Raw genomic sequence first — 18,880 nt, 5'->3', positions numbered from 1 at the left:
ACTGTGTTTGACAACCTGGATTTGGGAGGATTTTATGGGATTTGGATTTCAAAATCCTAGTTTTACTGTTTGGCAAGATATTAAAAAAAAAAATTCAGATTTGCTTATGATTTCATGGGATTTCATAGGATTTCCACAAGTATATCCAACTCCCATCAAATTTGATAAGATTTGGTGGGATTTGGATTTTAAAAACATAAAATTACTTTTTTATCCAACACATCATTATCTACCAAAAGTTTCTAAGGGTAGTTTAGTAAAATTTTAAAATTCCAAATTCGAATCCTTTTTTCTCCAAATAAAAAATGAATTTGTAAATACCATTTTTAAATTTTAAACCAAACACCAAATGAAATTTCAAATACTACCCTCATGATTAGACCATGTCCCTGAGATTTGATAAAAGAAAGGTGCATTAGCGGTTAATACGTTGCAATTGGATAAGTTATTAGGAATATGACGGAACGAAAGACCAAGAAGAAAGAAGAATACACCAAAATGCAAGTGCTGCACCAAACACGGGTGGTTGTTTCTTGTTGTAAGTGAATGCAACGAAAAGACCCGGAAATAACGAACAATGAAACAATTCATATATTGACATTTCGTGCTCATTTCAAAATTTCTGCTTTCTTATTCTTATCCTCCGGTAATCACACGATGATCCACAAGAAAGATGGCAGGATTCGAACCTATGGCCGGCCGGCCCGGCCCTGACCTGCTGGGTTGGGTGGTCGGGTTAGCACCCCTCGTAGCCAAAGCCGTTGGAATCTTTTTTTAATACATTGGAAAATTTCGTTTGATTATTAATGACCAGGAAAGGGGAAAAGAATAACGGTAGCCGCCTCTTCAAAAGAAGGAAAGCCCGAAGTCGCAAAAACGTTCGAAAACCTCGGCTTGAAGGCCTGTGATACCGGGGGTCGTGGAAGTAGCGAAAGAGAGCATTTTTATATCTTTATATAACGAATTTGCGAACTTGAGATCACTTGTACGGGGATCCGCATTTAGAAGGGGTCATAGATCACGTTCTCAAGTTGACAATGATCGAATTGCTCAAGCAACTACGAGCTCTTCTCAGGGCGGGCCGGCTGGAGTACTTTGGTGATACCAACTGTCTGCCTACTTGGCCTCCTTTCTGCGACCCTCTTCGCCTTAGTCTGCTTGGGCCTTCTCCATAATCTTGTTGAATCCTGGTATTTTTTTTCTCCAGGTGGCTGTACGTCTGCACGCTCAGATTGTGGAATATCTCAGAGAGTCTCTGCACGAGTAAAACTATGTTAATGAAAGACGTACTCCTAAATGACACGGGCTATATTTAAGAGGTCACAGGGAAATACCGTGACGTCTTTGTTCCATTAATTGATGTATGGAGGGCCGGTTGCATCGAACCAAGGGGTTCTCGATGCCATTTTCCACCATATGTTATTTGATCCATGGCTTGTTCGACACTAAGAACCTCCCATGGCCTCAAACCAGGAATAACCTTCGCCATTTCGATCCTGTCGCAGAAGTTTCACAGGTCAATTGATGAGCAAAGAAGGAAAAAAGGAGATGGGTAATACCTGAGATTTTTAGGGATGTATCTATTAGGCATGTGGTCCTCCTCGAGAAGAGTTGTTAGTTCAGAGCCATCTGCCCAAAGAAACATCGCATGGCTGCCAGGCCAAATGCCATCGTTAGCTTCTAAAGTTACGTCTTTTGCTCTCATATGCTTCTTTGGGAGCTGTTTGTAAGTTTTATTTTCATGCCCCTTGAGAGGGACCCAAGGCGGTATTCCTTTCCGTAGTTTATGAAGAAAAGCTGTTGCAGCAGCACCTAATCTAACTGAAATCAATAGCAATTGCACGCTCCATACCATAGACCATGCCAATGGATGCCACTCGTCCATGTCGTCACCCCATATAAAAGTATATTTGTCTGTCAATTGTTCCTGCACCCCAAGCAGTTTTGAGTTTTGTCAACTCCGATGGTCCTCTAGTACGACCCAATCGATCTTTATAGTACCACCCAGCACTTCTCATGATAACTACAGCAAAAGAACTATGATTGGTCAACTCCATGGAAAATCAGAAATAAATATGGAAAACTAGCCAAGTAGTCAAAGCATTGGAACATGCGCCACACAGCATACAAGATAGAACGTGGGAAAATGGAAGTAAGAGTAAGAGCTACAACTCAATGACAAGCAAAAACAATATCAAGAGCCATATTAGACATGCTTTCTACTGTAAAATGAAAGCACATAAAGTGAAGCACCATAAGACAGCCAAAAACAAACTAGTGCTAAATTTTTTTGCAGGACCGTGTTCATGGGCCAGGCTCAGATGTGTGTGTGTGTGTGTGTGTGTGTACCAATTAATAGAGTTTGACGCTAGACTGAGCTTCTTTATCATATTATAAATAAGCTAGACACTTCAGAGGCTACAAGAAACTCTCCATAATATGAACTAAAGAGTTTGTGCCTAAATCCAATTCATCATTTTCTACAAGTTAAAGATTTATATAAGACTTTTAAATTGTATAGAAGTAAATATATATCTAAAATAAGTTTGAATTATCTTTTAAAAATTAGCAGGCAAACGGATTGCATAGTATAGGGAGCAAACAACTTTACTAAAACAAAAAATTAATGGCAATAAAATAATTTGTGTGCTTTACCACTCAGATTCCTATATTGGGCCTCTTGATCCCCTCAGAGTATTGCCCATTTTATCTGGTGCATTGACCTACACATTATAAGTTTTTGGTATAGGTCTATTTCTTGAACACACATGAATTTTTTACAATTGCTATTAAATAGCTTACCAACTACACACTGATGATTTTTTTACAATTGCTATTAAATAGCTTACCAACTCACCAAACACCAATTACTATTTACCTCAAATTAACATGAGCAAAAGAGAAACATATCCCACTAATTACATAGTATTTGATCAATTCATCATAGGGCAAGTGTGCATTAAATCAAAGTGCAGTTGTGCAATAAATGAAAACCGATCCACAGAGGAAAAGTCAAAAAGTTGTAAACACGAATAAAGAAAAAATAATAGAGCCAACTTTGTTTGATACCTTGCACACACCACAATAAATTGGAGCATCATAGCAAATCAAATCAAGAAATGGCTTCCAAAAGACTCGTACTTGGGTTCATTTCTACATGTTCTCTGGCAATTCTTTGGTCACTTTCTCAAGCCAACAATGTTTATGCAAATAGCCTATTGGAAGATTCATCTGTTCTTGATTCTGAGGACAAGGTTAACTTATCTGTGTACTACGAATCCCTGTGCCCATTTTGTGCAAACTTCATCGTGAACCATCTGGTGAAGGTTTTTCAGACGGATCTTATCAGCATTGTGAATCTTAGGCTAGTCCCTTGGGGCAACACCCAGATTTCACCGAACAATTCTTGGATTTGTCAGGTTCCCAAGATTTAATTACCTCATTGTTCTGCAATACATACACAATTTCTCATATCTAACTTCTATGAATCTGCTGTAGCATGGTGCAGATGAGTGTCAGCTGGATGTTGTAGAGGCCTGCGCCATTAACAAATGGCCTACAGTGGTAATTTTCGCCATCCCGAATTAGCGTCTTCAGTTTTCGTTTTCGGGACTAAAATTTTTCAGTTATTGATACAGGAGACTCACTTCAAGTTCATATACTGTGTAGAGAGACTACATTTGATGAACAGACACACAGACTGGCAATCTTGTTTCGGTTCCTCCGGTTTGGATCCGAAGCCCCTCGAAAATTGCTATAATAGTGGTCTTGGCTATAAGGTTAGCTAGCTTTTCTTTCATTGATATCTATCATTGCCCGAATACTTGTATCAATGTTACATCAGTAAGCAAGAAATTAGAACGTAATGCAGCTCGAAAGAGTTTATGCGGATGAAACAGCTGGTCTCAATCCTCGGCACAGATTTGTGCCATGGGTGGTCGTCAATAATCAGCCTCTCCAAGAAGTTAGCGTCCCTATTACTCGTTTTCTTTGTTTCTTCACACACTGAGACAACTTGTAAACACTTTGCCTCAATTTTTTTTTGTGAGTGTAGGATTTCCAGAGATTTGTGGACTACATATGTAAAACTTACAGGGGGAACAAAACGCCCGAGGCTTGCAAATCGAGTTCATTCGAAATCGAAGCAGCAGCTAATTCCACACCTCAAGTTTGCTATATTACCTGATTGCTTGGTTGTACGCTTCTGAATTAAATACCTATGTATCAAATTTATTTATTTCAGTTTTAATTATATAAAAATTTGACTAAGGAAATGTTTGGATGATATATTTGAAATTGAAAGTTCATTGATTTGAAATGAAATATAGTTAGTAGCGCTTTGAAATACTTTCGAAAAGTATACCAAAATGTGCTGAGAAAGTAGAATTAATTGTGCCCGACTGAAATGTTTTGTTCAAATAATATATGGACACGGAAAACATATAAAACTATATATACAATATATATATATATATATATATATATATATATATATGTGTGTGTGTGTGTGTGTGTGTTTGTGTGTGTGTTAAAAATTTGGGTCCGTGATTTTAGTTTTAGTACTCACTAATTGGATGCGAAAATATGTGTACTATTGTCAAGGAAGAACACCACGTAATTATCTTGGTCTCTTGGTGGGTCTACTCAAATTTTGTATGATAAAAAAAACGAGACAAACTCGTACTCTCTTCCACTTGCAATTTTGAAATTTTTGCGTTCTTTGTGATTGGTAAATTAACTCAAAATTTTACATGGGTAAACCTCAAAACTACTATGGAACATGACAAGAACCATTCGCTTGCATTTAATAGAATTCTAATAGAATGGCCTAAGATACGATCCTTGTGTTAACACATGGCAGATAATGAAATATGCCCTTTAGGGCAGCCCACGAAGCAAAAGAAAAAATTATGGAAACAAGAAGTTTTGGTAGAATTGATTGCCGAAAGACACATTTATAATCACATGCAGGCCAAGAATCAGATACACGTACTACACTCACAGATAAACTCCGTGAAGTCCAAAAATTCTGACGCCAAAATCAGCAACTCGTCCTCGTGCATAGTTACACTGCTTTCCCCATCCCTTTTTTGGGGGTCTTAATGTTCAACAAGATGTAACTTTAATTACTCTCAGTCTCAGATGGCCTGCGTCTCCAAATGTTCCAAGGGTACAAAGCCAATTTTCTTGAACAAATCTGCAGCAATCTAAGTGAGGAAGAGGAGATAGAACTGCCACGAGAGAGCTGTGATTTGTCACAGGGAAAATGGGTTTTTGATACTGCACCCGGCCTCTCGACGAAGAAGAGGAATGTGCTTACTGAACGTCACGTGTTACTTGTGTGAAGAAAGGTAGAAAGGACACGCTGTATCAGAACTGGAGATGGCAACGCAATGATTGTTCTTTACCAAGTAAGCACTCATGGGTAATCTCATTATTTAGTACTCTACACACTCACACGTAGAATTCGAATGGGGGTAGGGGGTGGGGGATTGGTGGTTTGTGGAGAAAAGTCTCGTTAATTCTTATTCCATATTAAACATGTTTTTAGATATGATGATATTAGTTTTGCAATCTAGTAAATTATGCTTTAGAGAGTTTAGCATCGAATTAGTAATGTGAAGCAATAATGTGACAATTGAGTTTTACTCCATTCCTGGTTGAATCAAATTCAGATGATCCACGAAATCACAGCATATCGCAAAGAATTATAATGGCATAATCCATTTCCAAGCATGGATTCCACTGGAAGGATGCAGATATTCTAGTCTTTAACATATACATATGGTGGATTAAAAGTCGTACCATTAAACTCCTGTCAGTATAGACAATACTATATCTAAATATTCAACAAATTTAACTAGGGGCTAGAAGAATTTAAAGTTCCCACTACTATGAAGTTAAAAATTATGAACTGACGGATCAATTATGTAGGTCCTGTTTATGCCATCATTTCCCAATTGGGTTGATGATATCAATGAGGAATTGGAATTTTTGGTCTCATGGAACAGAAAAGGGTCATTTGATGAAGGATCTATGGAATATGACAAGGTTGAACGATCCCGAGCGTATGAACTAGTTTTGACAAAATGGGCTCAAGTGGCCGAGGCAAAATGCTTGTCACAAGCGTATCTCAACGTTTTGTCACCATGTCGGCAGTCCATCAACAGTTATTTCCCCTAAATCCTAATGGTTGTTGGATACACTAAGGTGAGACTGAAACGATGCAATGCAACTACGCAGGAGCTTAAATTGGAACAACAATGAGATTGCTTGTGCTGGAGAGACAACTCCAATATTCAACAATTCTATGAATAAGCGGTGGGTACAGACAGAAGGTTGCTTGACGCTTGCAAGAAACGTGACCAGGGCAACAGATGTTCCAGTGACCTTGTTAGACATTAGCACACTGTCTGAGTACAGAAAAGATGCGCATACCTCAGTTTACACCATTAGCCAAGGAAAGCTTTTGACATCCGAGCAAAAGACTGATCCAGTCACATTTACTGATTGTTTGCATTGGTGGATTCCAGGGCGCTAGACACATAGAATGAGTTTATTTATACCTATATTATCAGATCTTGATGCAAATAATGTGTACGAATGTTATTGAAGTACAATATACAACTCACTAAGTAAGAAAAGACCATTAAATTAATGGTGGTCACAGATTTATAATAATGCAACAGCAAAACTTCTGACACAATCAAGCATATCAGATCATAGTGTACATGACATTGACCCACACCTTCGTGAGTACACAGACAGCTTAATACGTAGAAACATATAAGAATTGGATGAAAGCTGGGACACAATGCTCAGCCATTTACAGAAAATGCACGACCAATCATTCCTTGTGTCCATGCAGCTGTTTCTTTCAGCTGTTCATCATCCGACTGAAGGCACTCGCCTAATAATTCTGCGCAGAATGAACAATCCTTGAACAGAGTCTTTATATTTGACCCCAGTGCATCTGCTACGTCACCCAAAACTGCCACCGCTGCTTTTGTCACACTCTCATCCCTGTAAGTTTACCAGTAGAAGCATTACAATGATAAATAATAATTATAATAATAACAACGATAATAACAACAACAAATAACAACAATAATAACAACAATAATAATAATAATAAGTAAGGAATGAGAATGATAGATGAACAAATGAATTTAGTCAATATACCTCTGTTTGTCTTTGGCAACCAAGTCTATGAACTGCAGAAGATGAGGAGCATATGGTAGCATGAGCCTCAGCCTTGGAATTCTTGAATCCCTGAAGAATCCCGGAATAACCCTCGAAAATACTACGTCTGAGCAGGTTGCCATAGTCCATCATCTCTTCGTCATTGTAATCCATCTGAGCACACACTTCTGAAGCGTTCTGCATCATTGGTAGTACATAACTGATGTACTTTTCAAAATGTTCACTGATTGCAAGAGCGATGTCACCAAAGCAAGAAAATATAGCAGGCTTAACTGAGCGGTGTAATTCAGCACTGGAGAGATCCTTGAGCAGAAGTGTCATTAGCCCATCACAATACGGTAAGATCTTTTCATCCAATGCACGGGAAATGTCGCCAACAACCCCAACTGAAATGGCGCAAACCTGATATTCCTCAAAATTTTGCAAACCCATCTCTAAATATTTATAGAACTCTTGCATGTACTTCCCGAACTCTGGCCCGGTGGCATAGGCCAGTGCACCAATAGCAAGCATAGCTTCTTCATGAACTGTAGAACTACGGCAAGCAAAAACATTGAGGAAGAGCAGCATGATTTGATCAGCCACCTGTAATATTATGGGCTTAGTTTCATCTGCACTGCTTAGTTTTTGAATGATAACCTGAAGCACACCACAAAGAGAGGCTTGTAAATCTCCTTGCTTTTCCCTGTCGTCAGACGATATAATTTGAAGATTTAATGTTTGTTCCAACTTAGACATGACAACAGGGAGAAGTTTGGCAATTATCTGAGATATCTCAACGAGGTTTGAACTCCTAACAACCTCGTTTAGAGTTTCATAAGCAGAAGATCTGAGTTTAGAGTCACTGCCATCAGTCCGATCGGCTGCGGTGATCAGAGAAGTCATGATATCTGGAACGTAATGTGTGAAAAGGGAAGAGCTTGGCCCAGCATCCTCGTACCCCTGAGCGAGAAAATAAATAGCTCCACAAACCTTCTCAGCCACATGTGGAGCATCTTTTATACTTTCCAACAAGACGCCCAAAATTTTCTGAAGGTTAGCAGGCGTGATTACAGAGAAACCACTAGCCGGTGAGTGCAACAACTCAAAGATACGACTAAGAGTCCAAGCAGTCGTATCTTTCACGTGGCTGTTTTCATCTTTCATCGCATTGAGCAGGAAATCTAGCCCCGCATTCACCATGGGGGATAGCTTCTCAATGCTTGGACCTTCGAGGATTGAGCCGAATGCATATGTAGCGGCCTCCCGTGATCTCCAGTCGGCCTTCGATATGTTTGTTTCTACAAAAGGCATCACCAGAGGAACAACAGCATCCCCAACAGTCCTGGCAACAAGACAAAGGCACGTGCCACCAGCCATGGCTATATTCCAAATCCCATCATCCTGGTCTTGGTCCTCGTCCTGCTTAAGTAGAGTTTCAAGCAGCATAGGCACTAAAGTTGGTAGAGCTTTTTCAATAAAACTGAGAGTGAGAAGCAATAGAATCACCACTCTCGGGGACTTCGTAGTCTTGAAGCTCTAATTCTTCATCACAAATGGAGCTCCAGAACTCTACTGCTTGAAGGGCAACGGCCTCCTCATCTCCTCTGACTGCATTAGACGTAAGCTCAAAGATCTTTTGCATATAAGGTTCAAGTACCTCGTAGTATGTAGATGCAATGGAAACTAGACACTCGAATGCGGCCTGTCTGATTTCTGTCTCTTTTGCCAACGCAGCATCACATGTCACCTTCATGATATAGTTCCTCTCCATCTCGTTTTCAAAGTTGGTCCGAGCAAAATCAAGGGCATTCAATAAAGCCTTAGTTGCAGCAAGACGAACTTCCGGGCTTTGCTCTGAAACATTCATTCCTTGAACAACAGCTGTTAGAACAGAATTGACTTCATCCTGAACAAGATCTTCGTGAGATATCTCCTCACACACATAACCAAGTGTTTCAAGTGTAGCCTGTTTCAGGGATGCAGGTTTATCTGGTTGAGTCATATTGGCAAGCAATGAACCAACAAGTTCTGGCCATTCTTTCCGGGGAATTTCAATCGAAGCTATCTTTGCAATTACTTGGGCAGCAGTGTGACTAGCTTCCTGAACAGCGGATCCGAGGGTGTTCAACAGAGAGCTTTTTATCTGACATTTAGAAGTGTTGTCAATTGCTATCCATTGTTGGACAAGCTGATCCTTTGTCGCAGCTTCCTTAGCATCCAAGGAGTTCTTAAGGACAATACCAGCAAGTCTACGAGACTCGGTAGGTTTGCCATCATTGGAAAGTTCAACAGACAACGATAGCAAGAATCCCGGCAAGTTCTGATCCCGGAACTGACCAAGAGAATTTTCTGCCCCAGTCCGAACATTTGCATCAGGGGATTGAGCAGACAATAGATATTGGGTGATCTCCAAAGCCATTTTTCCTGAATTTAGTTGGTTGATTTATTAATCCTGAAATTTACACGAGAGAATATAAAAAGTGACACACTCCTAATGATCATTAAGACAAAATCTGATGAACGTAACATCAAAGACAAACAACATAGGCCCATCACATAATGTTTTCCTCCAGGAATGATTAGAGAAATACCCCAACTCTGTTTCTGCTTTAATCCACCAAAGATATTAAATTGGGTAAGCATAATCCAATCATTTCTCCTTAATCTTTCTCCAAATAAAACGAACAGAAATTTATGGGTTAAATAAATAATATTATCAATCACAAGCCGAGCTCAAACCCTGAATTTTAGCCTCAAACACGTCAATGGAAACATCTAATAAATAAACTAAACAGCTTAAAACACCAACTTCAGCACCACCACAATCACGAAAATGAAGCAGTACTCAAATAAACAAACCTCAAAACTAGCCATACAAATCGTTTAATTTAAAATCAATCACCTCAACAGCCAAAAACAGACTGGAACATTTCGCAAAATTAACTCACATACAAATAGAACTAAAGTCAAAATTTCAACACAAACACAAGTACCTACCTAAATAACAATAACAAAATCACTTCAACTTAAACTGCAGCAGCTAGGGTTTACTCTTCTCCTCTTTGCTCCCCCACCAGCTTCCAGGTGAAACCTTCAACCAGTATACAACTTCCTTTGCTCGAATCGATAAAAAAATCCCAATATAGATACGGAAATAACTAAATAAATCTTCGCACTGTCAAAATTGAAAATCGGTGCAGAATTGCGGAGACCAGGGGATTTCGAATAGCGAGAAGAAGCGGGAGCAAATGGATGAGTGACGTTTATTGAAATCGTTCAAAAAGCAGCTGCCCGTTCTGCCCGAATTTGGCCACCTCGTGAAACCCTAAAAGCAATTAAAGTCGCACGTGGATCGGTGTGAAAATACTCCGTTGGGCTGGGTGATGAAATATGAGGCATTACAAATTGGGCTCACTTAATTTGAACTTGTTCACATTTGGGCCTGACTTGATAATATCACTAATCAATATGACTCAATGTGAAATCCTCCACGATCGACCGAAAGAGAAGCTACTGGCTGATGATAATGGAGATAATCACTTTGTTGTTTCACCAAGGAACAAGAGAGCAGCGGTCTTTATATGCTTTTTTGATGGAAAATATGGAGAGTTGCGGGTAATTCTGATCAGAAGATCCATGAAAATGGTCGTCTCATCCAAGTATTTACATATTTTTCGAATGTGGTATCAAAATATAAACGTTATTATCACATCACCTTCTATTATATCAAGCTTTGGAGAAAAAACCGATTCTTATATTAGATTCAAAATCATATGTTTAAAATCGATGTACTATTTGGTTCGAAGAATATTATAATTATGAAATATGTATAATAGATCTATATATATGAATAACATGGTAATTTATAATTCTATTCTTTTGTAAAAATTGAGTCAAACATTGGATATCTTTTATAAAACTTGAGTCAAACGTTAGATGAAATCAAGATGTGTAATCAATTCATGTATTATCTTTGGATGTTTATATAATTTGTTAAGTTGGTCTTTGTTGCCTGATATGGAACCAACATGTATGTGTACGACTTAGATATTATTAATATTTAATTCCAACAAATATATTCCCTAATATTTGACTTATGAGTGAGAGGGTTTTAGATTATAAACACTATTACTGGACTACCTCCCAGAAACTCTAACTTTTGGGTCGCATGTATTATTTTTATTAAAATATTTTAAGTACCATACTAATCATATCACACCGACCTTCTATTATATCAAGTTTTGAGGAAAAAATGGATTCAATATTATATTAGATTCAACATCATATGTAACCTTCTATACACTTCAATAATAAAATTTAACTCTTATATTAATTTTATCAAATAACTCATCTTTATACTACATTTAAATATTTTATCTTTTTAATTTTTTCTCTACATTTTTTTCCAATTATTTTATTGTAATTTTTTTAATTATATGAAGTGTGGATAATGTGCATTGTTTTCCAATTGTATAATAACAAAATTATTCTATACACACTTCAAGAATATAATGTAACTCCTATATTAATTTTATCAAATAACTCATCTTTACACTACATTGAAATGTTTTATGCTTTTAATTTTCTCTCTACATTTTTTTCCAATGATTTCAGTGTACTTTTGTAATTATATTTTTATTGCAATTTCTAATTAAGTAATGAATTATAGTATCACAAAAAGATATATGAACGTTTATTTCTTTTGATATGTTTCAAATTTTAATGGTGAAAATCATAACAATAGTTTAAAATCTATATTTAATAAATATCATATGAGTTTATTTGATATTTACCATACAATTTTATTTGAATGATCATTTCTTTACATATGTTGGTTTATATTATTTTAAAATTTATTTAACGAGAAATTAATAGTCATCAATGTTAATATATGAAAGATCGATATATAGAATTTATTATCCATGATATATAATTGTAAAAATAAAAAGTAAAAAAATTCTTGAGGAGGTTAAATTAATTATTATGAGTTATATTTTACTATCAATATTACTATTTCATTTGTTTTAATATTGTTTTTATGAGTCAGTCACATTGATTTTAAATTGATAATTATTTGTCTTAAGTATGTTTCGCTTTTGTAGATTATGATTTATATATTGATAAAATCCATAATTTAGTTGATTTTTAGTTTATTATGCTTTGTACGTGGTGTTTGAATATATAATGTTTTTTTAAAAAATATGTTTCAGTTCATTTTGTTATATATATTATGTTCATTACAATTTATTATATAACATAAAATCAACTGCTTGAATTTTAATTTGAGAAAAAAATTTGAAAGTAAGTTATATAAGATCTTATAAATCGTCTAATATGATAAAAATTAAGTCCAAATAAATAACAAAATTATTCAAATTATTTTTTAGAAAATCAATTTTTTTAAATTTTTATAATAGAATTTATTATCCATAATATATATATATATATATATATATATATATATATATATATAATATGATGATTTATAACTTCAATCTTTTGTAAAACTTGAGTCAAATGTTAGATGAAACTAACAATCAATTAATGTATTATCCTTCGAAATCGAACCAAACTGGTGTAAATAACTCGTTAAGTTGATCGTTGTTGTCTCATCTGGAATCAACATGTATGTGTCCAACTTAAGATATTGTTAACTCCAACAAATATATTCCCCAATATTTGACTTATGTGTGAGATGGCGTTAAAGTATAAAAACTATTACTGGACTACCTCCCATAAGCTTTTAACTTTTGGATCGCTAGTTCCTTTATGCGTTTAAAATATAAATCATAATATCATACGTCACTTTATACGGTTTATACGGCCGGTTTTGAACAACGCGAAAGTGTTCTCACACACTGATGAAAAAGTGATTTTAATCTAAACTGGTAACACGTTAAAGTGTTCTCTTGAATCTGGGCTGGTTGCTTATTGAAAGTTGATGAACATTAAGTGTGCCCTCTCTTTTTCCACACACTTGTATTATTTCTCATTAGTCTTCATTGATCTTCATTTTATATTTATAGGCGTGAAACTTGATCGTACAATGTGACTCAATTATTGTATCCGTTGCATTTGAATACATTCCTCGATAATTGATCTGTCCTTTCTGACAGTTATTCTGGAATGCTTTGTCTTTAAATTCTGATGCAATGTCCATTATTATCCTTTGACTGGACAAAAACTTTTCCTCAAAGCGCGCAGCTGGATTCCACCTTTGATAAGCTTGTCGTGTTCTGAAAACTGGTTGATTTCTAACTGATGCTCTGAAATGGTTTGGTGAAATCAGTTGGCTCGTCAACTGACGGATTTCACTGTTTCAGTTGAACTGGTCAGTTGGACTCCTCATCATCTGGCCGGAATTCTAAAGATCTTTTGCTGAACCGCCTATCAAAAGAACAATCAGTAGAACTGTTCTTGATACATCGGTTGGACTGGTTCAGTTCGGTTAATCATTTGATACTTTCATTTTGCATTCTCCGATAGTTTCAGTTACGTTCAACTAACTGCATACTTAAGTAATTTCATTATTAACAAAATAACAAATTTTGTTAACACCAAAATCAAGCATTATTGCAAACATGAAATGTTTCAACACATTATATTATTCAAATATATGAAATTATAAGTTATATGTTACACATCATTTATCATTTTATCTTTCGATCAGAATGATACGTTAATACAGTGATAGAAGTTAGTCCATGATATTTTTAACTCTAATAATTAAAAGAAAGAGTGTAAATTTTTAAGAGAGTTCCATAATTCATGAGAAGTTGATTATTGTTAAAGATCAAATATTGCCAGAAAAGTAACATTTGAACATAAATTTATTATATTTTAATATATAATAATAAAATTATATATATATATAAAATTTATAATCCCATTGAACTAAAGAGAACCGATCATCAGTGTACGATCAGCTCCGATGATTCTCCAGTCTTCACAATAATGAGGCAATATTGCTTCTTTTACCTGCGCCTGAATTTATCATAAATCGGTATTTTATATTATCTGAAACTATTGCCTGTTTTGGTTTCATATTTGGCATGGATTCCATTCTAGCTTCAAAACCTGACGCTTCTCCTTAGTTCTTGGTGGATAATGCATCATCCCATTATGTACTATATCTTCTGATAATCTTTAGGTCCTACTGCTATACCTCTTTAGTTGTTGTTATAATTTGTTTGTCATTAAGAGTAGAACTGCCATTTTGGGCTGCCATGATCTTAATGAAGTCTAACTGTTTTGGCGTGAGTTCCACCTGTTCGTAAAATGTCCTCAAGCAGTATGGTAAAGTGAATTGACGTTTGTGTGTGTGTGTGTGTGTGTGTAAACAAATATTTTCACATGACATTGAAAAGAAATTAGTCTCATTATCCCATATTCGGGGGAACTGCATGCTTCAACTATAGAGTATCTGTACAAAGAAAAACATGGAAATTAATTGAGAAAAGATTCAAAATTTTATACCATACATGAATAATATAGATGATGATGATGATGACATAGTATAAGCGGAGAATGTGTGCGGTAAGTAATGGCATGTACATTCGGTATTGTGCACTGCATTTGTCATTTGAATGTCAAATTTGGTGCAAAATATGCAGTACCTTCCACGTGACAAGTCATCTTCCTTGTTATCTTCATTTTCATCTTCATTGTCGTCATCCGAAGTCTCATATTCGATGTCTTGTCTCGCTTCAAATTTCCCATCATACCTGACATAACTGAATGCGTATCTTGGAAATATAAGTCCTAGAAATTGGTCCATGTGCTCGTTGCACTGATCCCTCCATTGCTTGCAGAATGCAAGAGGTGCAATGACTAATGCAGCTCCAACCCCATATCCCAAACCAGTGAGTACAAATTGCCAATCAAATTCTATTAGACTGGAGCTACGTAATCCCTCGGCTGCTGGTGGAGAAACCTCACAGGTTGTGTTCAAAGGGAACCCACATAGGCCTGTGTTTCCTATGTAGCTTGATTCAGAAAATGTTTGTAATTGAGGACCCTGGGGGATTCTTCCACATAGCTTGTTGTAGGACAAATCCAGGAATGAGAGGAATGTGAGACTTGCTAGCTCCACTGGTATCATCCCTGTTAGCTGGTTCCTTGAAAGATCAAGTGATCCGAGACTTGTTAAATTTCCAATTGATTTTGGAATTGTTCCAGTGAGACTATTATGCGATAAATTGAGAACATATAGTGAACTAACTTGTCCTACGGCTTCGGGTATCTCTCCTTGAAAATTGTTGCTAGAGAAATCAATTGATGTGAAGATAGTCAAAATCTTGACAAGCTCCAACTCTAATCCTTTGATGGTTACTGTCACAGTGTCCTGGTAGTATAAGTTGGCCAGGTGCAGATAGTTGAAGCTTATGTGGCCAGACCCATCACTTTCCTGCATCATTCTTCTCCAACGTGAGAACCAGGATGCATTCAGATACTCGACAAAGTTGTTTGAAGCTATATCGATGATTTGAAGATTTGACCAGCTTTGGTTTGCCTCAGGACATGTGATACCTCCATGAAATCTGTTGGAGCGCAAGACCAGAACACGCAAGCTGGATGAAGTTTGTAGCATGCATGGGAACTTATCGTAAATATTGTTGTTTCCAACATTCATGACTTCTAAAGATGTGCAATTGGCTAAGGATGCTGGAATTTTCCCTTCCAAGTTGTTCTTACTGAGGTCAAGAGTTTTTAGGCCACAACTGACAGAAAAACTATCAGGAATATCACCACTAATGTAGTTTCTACCAAGATTCAGTACTCCAAGACTCTTGTTATTTCTTAAGAGACAGGGTGGTATACTACCACTCAGTAAGTTGTCAGATAGGTCAAGAACTTGAAGGTAACTTGCATCACAAAGGGATGTAGGAACCGATCCAGTAATGCTATTATTTGCCAATGACAAAAACGAAGCAAAGCCAGTGAAATTGCCAAAATCATGTGGAATGGGTTCTTGAAATCTATTACTCGAGTAATCTACATATATAACTGATTTTGGGGGAATTGGAAACTCTCCATGGAGTTGGTTCGAGTGCAAGTCTAGCATGTAAAGCGTACGAGTCATGTTGTATGGCATTTGTAGACCAACCAGAATATTGTGAGAAAGATTCAAATGCGTGAGGTGTCCATTTCCAATTTCCCAAATCCAACTTGGTATTTCTCCGCTAATAAGATTATTTGATAGGTCCAAGAAAGTCAATTTTGTGTGGTTCCTCAGATCAGGAAAGTTGTTCAGCTTACAGGAGGCCAAATTTAACCTGGATAGACTTGAATTTGTGGTTCCTACTTCAACTGTCAAGTTGTTGTAACCAAGCTCCAGCCTCGTAAGTTTGGGAAGCGTTTGAATCATTTCCAGCTGTGTGCGGCCACTGAAGGAGTTGAAAGAAAGTGATAGGACATTAAGCATTCCAAGGTTAAAGAATGACTTGGGAATGGGACCTTCCAACATATTACTGCTCAAATCTAGTGTATCGAGGTTGGAGGAATTCGGTGTGTAAAATTCTTGGACTTGATCACTAAATTGGTTGTTAGAGAGCTGAAGTTTCTGTATTGAAGGGAGACTGAAGAGAGACGAGGGAATGCTACCATTGAGTGAATTAAAACCCAAATTTATAAATGTCAGATTTGTGAGACCTTCAAACTGCCTGGAAGATATCGATCCCATGAGTTTATTATAACTGAGGTCAATGTAATTAAGTTTCTTGGACATTTGTAATGTTGGGATTGAACCGGTGAATGAATTGAATGAGAAATCCACGCTAACCAGTTCTGTTAAGTTGGTTATTGTGGATGGAATCGGTCCAGTGAAATTGCAATGAGAGAGGTGTATCATGGACAACATTCTAAGATTGCTAATGGAATCTGGTAATGAGCCTGAGAAGCTGGTGTAGGTGAGCATTATTGTCCTGAAAGATCCAATTTGATGAAACTCGGGTATGGTCCCCTTGAGTAATACATTGTTGGATAGATCAAGATTTTGCAGAGTGGATAATTGGAAGGTCATCTCTGGAAAGGAACCATGTAAAGAGCAAGAACTTAGACTCAAGGTAGTCAAATTTGAGAACTTTGTGAAAGACTTTGGAACTGTCGATGACAGATTGTTCCTATCTAGGCGTAGAACTGAAAGAGAAGGAAGCTCTGAAAGAGAATCCAATGGACCTGGCAAACCACAATTCCGCAAGCTTAAATTTCTTAAATTGGGTGCAGATGAAGATATAGTCCGGGACCAATCGCTTGGTGAATCTGAAATTTTAATACCGTCAAGATTGAGTTCCATGAGAGAAGTGAGGTTTTGGACAAGCATCGTGAAATTTGGATTCTCTAGTGTTAGGCGATGGAGACGGTCTGGGAAAAGGGTGGAGAGATCAAGACTGATCAAGCTCCTTAATGTGGATAGTTCCATGGGAATCTGCCCAACAAAACCAGCATTTGAAAGATTCAAAAATGCCAGATTCGTGAGATTCTGAAGCCCTTTTGGAATTTCACTATTGTAGAATCTGTTGAATGCCAAATTTAGCTTTTCAAGATGTTTAAGACTGAAAAGACTCGAATCCTCGATCCCACGTGAAATTGACTCACCATCGAGCTCCAAACTTATCACATGCCCTGTGCTATCACAAGCTATCCCATCCCATTTGCAGCAGTCTACATTCTGGTTCCAGTTAACCAACCTTCTCGAAATTGCGGAGTTGTAAACAAGGCTGCTATTCAACTGCAACAACAGTGATCTTTGATCATACAAACACTGGCCAAAAACCCAAGAAACCGACAGAATTTGGAACAAGAACAGCAGCAGAATCCATGGAAGGAGAAGAATTCTCATTAGACGGAGTACTCTACACACCCTTGAGCCAATCAAGTAATCAATATGTAAAATTACTGCCCATCAACTTCAACTCTCTAGCCTTTCCTGATTCAAGCCAAAAAAAAACAATTCATTAACGGCTATGAAATAGACTTCGGATTAAGGGATGCAGGAAACAATGAAGGGGTCAACAAACTGGGAACTGCGTGTTTTTATATTCTTCTTTTTACTTTCTTGTAATATATGAGTCTCGACAGATACTTTTCCACGCGCTTTTGGTCTCCCGTTCTAAATTTTATGGGCTGGATTGACTTTGGTGGCACCCTTACACGTGAGAGTACTTTTCCGTTTGATTGATTCTATGGTCATTATCTCTCTTGTATTTCGTTATTAATCAATAATCTATCTTGTCTTTATTGAACATCAATAATAAAAGCCGTGATCATATCTTAATGCATTCTACATTATATCCCGTGTATTATTAATGGTTGCATCTTATAAATATCGTGTGAACTCTACGTATATTCTTTCCACATGGGTGTTTTATTTATTATGAAAATTATCAATTCAAACAGCGATTTGATATCTTTTAATTTAGAAGATATTTGTATCTTTCATAAGATTATACACGAAAATCGTGAATTTTTTAGTTATCTTCCATTCATGACGAAAAGTAGCAATAGAGTTTACGCCTCGAATTGGAAAAGACGTGATTATTCTGTTTGTTCTATTTCACTTTGAACCTCAGACCGAAGCTAGCTCACGTTGCATTTGAAAACAAAAGTTGAATGCACCTAGACCTTGCCACGGGCCAGGTTCGGGTCCACACAATTATGACCCTTAATCGGTCCGCTCATGGTCAGTTAAGGTCTT

At 36.9% G+C, this 18,880-nt stretch overlaps 3 protein-coding genes and 2 pseudogenes across 6 annotated transcripts in view; 2 read left to right on the top strand and 3 right to left on the bottom strand.

Moving 5' to 3' along the window:
- LOC140826242 (protein TIC 56, chloroplastic-like) overlaps positions 1–3,185 on the bottom strand; it is a 3,830-nt gene extending 645 nt beyond the window's left edge. Inside the window, exons 1-4 of the mRNA XM_073188438.1 lie at positions 3,070–3,185; positions 1,560–2,023; positions 1,335–1,496; positions 1,087–1,255 (exon numbers count right to left, since the gene is read on the bottom strand). Of these exons, the coding sequence (XP_073044539.1) occupies positions 1,228–1,255; positions 1,335–1,496; positions 1,560–1,885 (516 nt within the window). The 5' untranslated portion in view covers positions 1,886–2,023; positions 3,070–3,185 and the 3' untranslated portion in view covers positions 1,087–1,227. The remainder of the gene's footprint in view (positions 1–1,086; positions 1,256–1,334; positions 1,497–1,559; positions 2,024–3,069) is intronic.
- LOC140826240 (gamma-interferon-responsive lysosomal thiol protein) lies at positions 3,120–4,287 on the top strand. Of its 2 annotated transcripts, none has more exons than XM_073188437.1 (5): positions 3,120–3,419; positions 3,499–3,564; positions 3,639–3,779; positions 3,872–3,964; positions 4,055–4,287. In XM_073188437.1, exons 1-5 carry the CDS (start codon positions 3,120–3,122, stop codon positions 4,184–4,186), a joined length of 732 nt encoding a protein of 243 aa, XP_073044538.1. In that variant the 3' UTR covers positions 4,187–4,287. The 2 variants fall into 2 exon arrangements, with proteins under 2 accessions (XP_073044538.1, XP_073044537.1); XM_073188436.1 differs by having other exon boundaries at positions 3,860–3,964.
- Positions 4,288–4,566: 279 nt separating this feature from the next.
- Positions 4,567–6,552, top strand: LOC140826735 (xylan O-acetyltransferase 1-like; annotated as a pseudogene).
- Positions 6,553–6,636: 84 nt separating this feature from the next.
- On the bottom strand, positions 6,637–10,521 carry LOC140826238 (importin subunit beta-1-like; annotated as a pseudogene).
- A 3,151-nt stretch (positions 10,522–13,672) lies between these two features.
- On the bottom strand, positions 13,673–18,350 carry LOC140826237 (receptor-like protein 7). 3 transcript variants are annotated; one of them, XM_073188434.1, is made up of 2 exons: positions 14,802–18,349; positions 13,673–13,691 (listed from the first exon to the last, which is right to left on the bottom strand). In XM_073188434.1, exons 1-2 carry the CDS (start codon positions 18,023–18,025, stop codon positions 13,688–13,690), a joined length of 3,228 nt encoding a protein of 1,075 aa, XP_073044535.1. In that variant the 5' UTR covers positions 18,026–18,349; the 3' UTR covers positions 13,673–13,687. The 3 variants fall into 3 exon arrangements, with proteins under 3 accessions (XP_073044535.1, XP_073044534.1, XP_073044533.1); XM_073188433.1 differs by lacking the exon at positions 13,673–13,691 and adding an exon at positions 14,413–14,452; XM_073188432.1 differs by lacking the exon at positions 13,673–13,691 and adding an exon at positions 14,459–14,608 and having other exon boundaries at positions 14,802–18,350.
- Positions 18,351–18,880: the final 530 nt, after the last annotated feature.

Source organism: Primulina eburnea, chromosome 3 (genome assembly GCF_022965805.1).
Source record: "Primulina eburnea isolate SZY01 chromosome 3, ASM2296580v1, whole genome shotgun sequence".
Taxonomy (NCBI): domain Eukaryota; kingdom Viridiplantae; phylum Streptophyta; class Magnoliopsida; order Lamiales; family Gesneriaceae; genus Primulina; species Primulina eburnea.
The sequence above is the reverse complement of the archived record's forward strand: the minus strand, read 5'-3'. Positions and strand labels throughout refer to the sequence as shown.